The following is a 4,953-nucleotide window of genomic DNA, read 5'->3' as shown; positions in this document are numbered from 1 at the left end:
TGCACCGTACGTGTGTTGAACGCGGAGGTGCCGTCCGTTCGGCACTCGGTCATCGGTGATTTGGATCACGGCGAGTACGACTCCGTCATCCACGTTCATTGGAACGCTTCCGCTCGCGATCTACAAGGGTATGTAGATGCACTCCCTTCCCCTCGTTGCTAGTGGACTCCATAGATGCATCTTGGTGAGCGTAGGAAAATTTTAAATTATGCTACGATTCCCAACACTCCCATCTGTCTCTCCAAAACAGGACCAAGCCTTGTTTGAATATTGCAGTAAATAAGCTAATTATCTTGCACATGAATTAGCTCAATTAGGAAAAAAGAATCACCTGTAATAGTTGGATGGAGGAGGCTCCTAGTGAGATCATCCCTATGCTGATAGATGGTGTGGCCATCATTACAAGGTAATAAACAGGCACGATGTTTTTTTTAAATGGTGCTACAGAAAAGACATGAATGATCCGAAGTGCCATTCTCAGCTCGTGCTCAAATGCTTCTGGTATGAACAGTAAAATGAAAAACAGAAAAAAAAATTAAAAAATTCTGAATTTTTTTGTGGCACCATCGATTTTGAAAGTACCATTTCCAGAGCACGAGCTAAGGATGGTATCATTTTTTTTAGAGCATCGATTTTGTGTTTGATTAAGAAACATTGCATCTCTTAAAATGCGTTTGAACACTCTTGTATTACGGGACGGAGGGAGTACCATTTTCAGAGTATCAGTTTTTTTGTTTGCCATCCTTTTTTTTGCCATGACTTCCACAAATATGATTTCATGATGAAACTATGCAAGCACCTGAAACATTTCTTAATATTTGCCAAAAAAAGTTCAGAATTTTTTGATTTTTTTTAAAATATTGTTTATCCAGGAGCATATGAGCTCGCGAGTATACTCCGGTACTCGACATCCATGAATGATGCGGCAAATTTTGACTTGCTCCTTACACCCTCTTTTTACATGTGAGATAAGAAGGTAAGAATTAATTAAACCACTAATTAATGAGATCAACGGTTCAGATCTATTGGGTACAACCGCACAGGGTTATTGAAGATCTGTGAAAGCGTCCATCTCCGATAACCCGAAAACTGTTATCGGAGAGCCTCAATAAACGATTATTTGGGGGTAATTTTTTGAATCTGTTGGAGATGCTCTTGTCCCAGTTCCCATCATCCGGATGCCGTTGCACCGCAGTCAGATGAGATGTAATCATGCATGCACCTCCGCCTGGAAGAGCTATAAATAGGGGAGCTTGTCCGAAGCAACTGATCAATAATAACACCACACTCGCAGAGCAACTTCACTGCGAGCCAGGCATCTCTAATCTACTCAATTAACTTGATCGCCATGGCCGCCCCTACCTTTCTGCACTGCCTGCTCGCCATCTGGCTCCTCTCCTGCGCCGCCCACGCGCAGCTCTCGACGACCTTCTACTCCGCCTCCTGCCCCAGCCTGGAGGCCATCGTGCGGACGGGGATGAACAAGGCCGTCCGCAACGAGCGGCGGATCGGCGCGTCGCTTCTCAGGCTCTTCTTCCACGACTGCTTTGTCCAGGTGATAATTCGCGCTTGCATATATGCGTTGTTACGCGTGCGTGCAGGTTAGATCAGCACAGCGTCGGCTGACATGGTACCGTGGCAGGGCTGTGACGGCTCGGTTCTTCTCGACGCTGGCGGTGAGAAGCAAGCCGCGCCGAACAATGGGTCCATCCGTGGCTTCGGTGTCGTCGACGCCATCAAGGCCGGCGTGGAGGCCGCGTGCCCCGGCGTCGTCTCCTGCGCCGACATCCTCGCGCTCACCGCGCGCGACGGGACGTTCCTGGTACGTGCAAAACTTCACCGGCTCGATCGCTAGCTGCTCATTCTGATGAAACTGTTTGGCGGCATGCAGCTGGGCGGGCCGACCTGGAGAGTGCCGCTCGGCCGTCGCGACTCGACGACGGCGAGCCGGGCTCTGGCCAACGCGAACCTCCCGCCGCCGACCGCCGACCTGTCCACGCTGATCTCCCTGTTCCGCAGGCAGGGGCTCTCGCCGGCCGAGATGACGGCGCTGTCGGGCGCGCACACCATCGGCCTGGCCCAGTGCCTAAACTTCAACGGCCGAATCTACAACGACGCCAACATCGACCCGTCCTTCGCGGCGCTGCGGCGGCAGACGTGCCCGAGCTCCGGCAACAGGAACCTGGCGCCCATCGACGTGCAGACCCCCGGGGCGTTCGACGCCGCCTACTACCGGAACCTGCTGGCGAAGCGCGGCCTGTTCCACTCCGACCAGGCGCTCTTCAACGGAGGGTCGGAGGACGCGCTGGTGCGGCAGTACAGCGCCAGCCCCGCGCTCTTCCGGAGCGACTTCGCCAAGGCGATGATCAAGATGGGCAACATACATCCGCTCACCGGCAGCGCCGGCGAGATCAGGGCCAACTGCCATGTCGTCAACAGCTAGCTCATCGATCGGTCGATGACTAACTGATACGTATACCGCTCAAACTCAGGGCGTGCAGTCGTGGCGTTCTTCATCTCGTTCAAGAAGATATAGTTGCGAGACAAACTCTAAACTATTACTCACAAAGTGTGTAAGAGCATCTCTGATGCCAAAAACAGAGCCTCCGTACAAAAGAAAATTGTCATTTCACACACTTTGGAAGAAGAAAAAACAGCTCCAGCAGATGCACGCTTTGTGAGAGATTAGTTTTGGTGGTGTGGGTGTGTTCGTCTTCGAGTACCTCGCACTCGCTAGACATCTTGTAAATTGTTTTGCTCTCTTCTATAAAAGTAAGGCACGTGCTTTGCGTGCTCTCGGAAATTTTTTTTTGCGGGGCTCGAAAAAAAGTTTATATGGTGAAATCTCAAAAAAAAAAACTTTATGTACTGAAATGTCTTGCAAATGCCCTGAATTTTTGCAATAAGTGTTACAAATTTGTAGCACCTCGGCTTTTCTTTTTCAAGAGTACGTCAAAGGCATATCATATTTTTATATGAGATAGAAGACAATTACAAGAGACTACCTCTTACTACGAGCAACAAGTGTAGTACAAACACTACATCCGAGCTAATCCGAAGAAAAGTCTCCACACACAATACAAATTCAATGTAAAGGAACCCTGACTAGAGCATCAGAGCTGCGTCTCGACCAACATCGATCACCACGAAGAACACCAACTTCAACCGGACTTCCGTTGCCAACGCACCAACCACCCATAATTGCCTAAAGGAGATGACGAGTGGCTGGCAGGACTCGGTTGGTCCCGAGATAGCCACCGTCTTGGCCTCATCGGCGTCAGCGTACATTGCGCCCAAGAACTCTAGCTTCTTCAAGACCAAAAACGGTATGGCGGGAACTCAATCGTCGTGGTGAAACTTCCCAGCCACCTGATACGTCTCAAACGTATCTATAATTTATGAAGTATTCATGCCATGTTTACAACAGTTTTATATGGTTTTGTTATGATTTGCATGGAACTAATCCGGACTGACGCTGTTTTCAGCAGAACTACCGTGATGTTATTTTTTGTGCAGAAATGAAAGTTCTCCAAATGAGCTGAAACTTTTTGACTTTTTTTGGAACCAAAGAGACCCCCGAAGCTTCGTGGAAGGGCCAGAAGAGCCACGAGGAGGGCACAACCCACCAGGGCGCGCCTGGTGGGCCTGGCTTGCCCCGGTGGGTTGTGCTCACCTCAAGGCCCATCTTAGCGTGAAACCAACGTCAAAAAATCCTATAAACAGAGAAACCATCAGAAGTTAACCTAGATCAGAAGTTCCGCTGCCGCAAGGCTCTATAGCCACCGAAAACCAATCTAGACCCTTTCCGGACCCTGCTGGAGGGGGGAATCATCTCCGGTGGCCATCTTCATCATCCCAGCGGCCACCATGATGAGGAGGGAGTAGTCCACCCTCGGGGCCGAGGGTTTGTACCAGTAGCTATGTGTTTAATCTCTCTCTCTCTCTCGTGTTCTTGAGATGTCACGATCTTGATGTATCGCGGGCTTTGTTAATATAGTCGGATCATATGGTGTTTTCCCCGCTCTATCTTGTTGTGATGAATTGAGTTTTCCCTTTGAGATTTCGTTGTTATCGGATTGAATACTTTTATGGATTTGAGAACACTTGATATATGTCTTGCAATTGAATACTCGTGGTGACAATGGGGTATCATATTGATTCACTTGATATATGTTTTGGCACTCAACTCGCGGATTCCCGAGGTGATATTGGGGTAATCTATGCATAGGGGTTATGCACATTCTTGTCTTGTTTCTCCGGTAGAAATCTTGGGGCACTCTTTGAAATCCTTTGTGTTGGATTGAGTATTATGAATATGAATTTGCTTTGGTGTTATTTTAGTAAGAACTCTAGGATAGATCGAACAGAAAGAATAACTTTATGTTATTTTAGTACGAACTCTTGAATAGATCGAACGGAAAGAATAGCTTTGAGGTGGTTTCGTACCCTACAAACAATTTATTCTTATGTTCTCCGCTAGATAGGAAGTTTGGAGTGATTCTTCATCGCACTTTGAGAGGTGGTTATATGATCCAATTATATTAGCATTGTTGAGAGATTGCACTAGCGAAAGTACGGACCCTAGGCCTCATTTTCAAGCATTGCAATACCGTTTTTGTGCCCGTTTACTATTTGCTACCTTGCTGTTTTTATTTATTCAGATTATAAAAATATGTTTCTATCATCCATATTACACTTGTATCACCATCCCTTCGCCGAACTAGTGCACATATACAAATTACCATTGTATTTGGTGTGTTGGGGACACAAGAGACTTTTTGTTATTTGGTTGCAGGGTTTTTTGAGAGAGACCATCTTCATCCTACGCCTCCCACGGATTGATAAACCTTAAGTCATCCACTTGAGGGAAAATTGCTACTGCCCTACAAAACTCTGCGCTTGGAGGCCCAACACGTGTCTACAAGAATAAAGCTGCGTAGTAGACATCAAGCT

General features: G+C 47.6%; 1 protein-coding gene across 1 annotated transcript; it reads left to right on the top strand.

Moving 5' to 3' along the window:
- Positions 1–1,288: 1,288 nt before the first annotated feature.
- LOC123168223 (peroxidase P7) lies at positions 1,289–2,715 on the top strand. The gene is made up of 3 exons (XM_044586096.1): positions 1,289–1,555; positions 1,643–1,822; positions 1,892–2,715. The coding sequence occupies exons 1-3, from the start codon at positions 1,349–1,351 to the stop codon at positions 2,441–2,443; spliced, it is 939 nt and encodes a 312-aa protein (XP_044442031.1). The 5' UTR covers positions 1,289–1,348; the 3' UTR covers positions 2,444–2,715.
- Positions 2,716–4,953: the final 2,238 nt, after the last annotated feature.

Source organism: Triticum aestivum, chromosome 7D (genome assembly GCF_018294505.1).
Source record: "Triticum aestivum cultivar Chinese Spring chromosome 7D, IWGSC CS RefSeq v2.1, whole genome shotgun sequence".
NCBI lineage: Eukaryota > Viridiplantae > Streptophyta > Magnoliopsida > Poales > Poaceae > Triticum > Triticum aestivum.
This window is presented reverse-complemented; position numbering and strand designations above follow the sequence as displayed.

Coding starts and splice junctions, on each gene's coding strand:
- LOC123168223 (XM_044586096.1), top strand. CDS start 1,349: ATGGCCGCCCCTACCTTTCTGCACTGCCTGCTCGCCATCTGGCTCCTC. Junction 1,556..1,642: donor TCCACGACTGCTTTGTCCAG/GTGATAATTCGC, acceptor GTACCGTGGCAG/GGCTGTGACGGCTCGGTTCT. Junction 1,823..1,891: donor CGCGCGACGGGACGTTCCTG/GTACGTGCAAAA, acceptor GGCGGCATGCAG/CTGGGCGGGCCGACCTGGAG.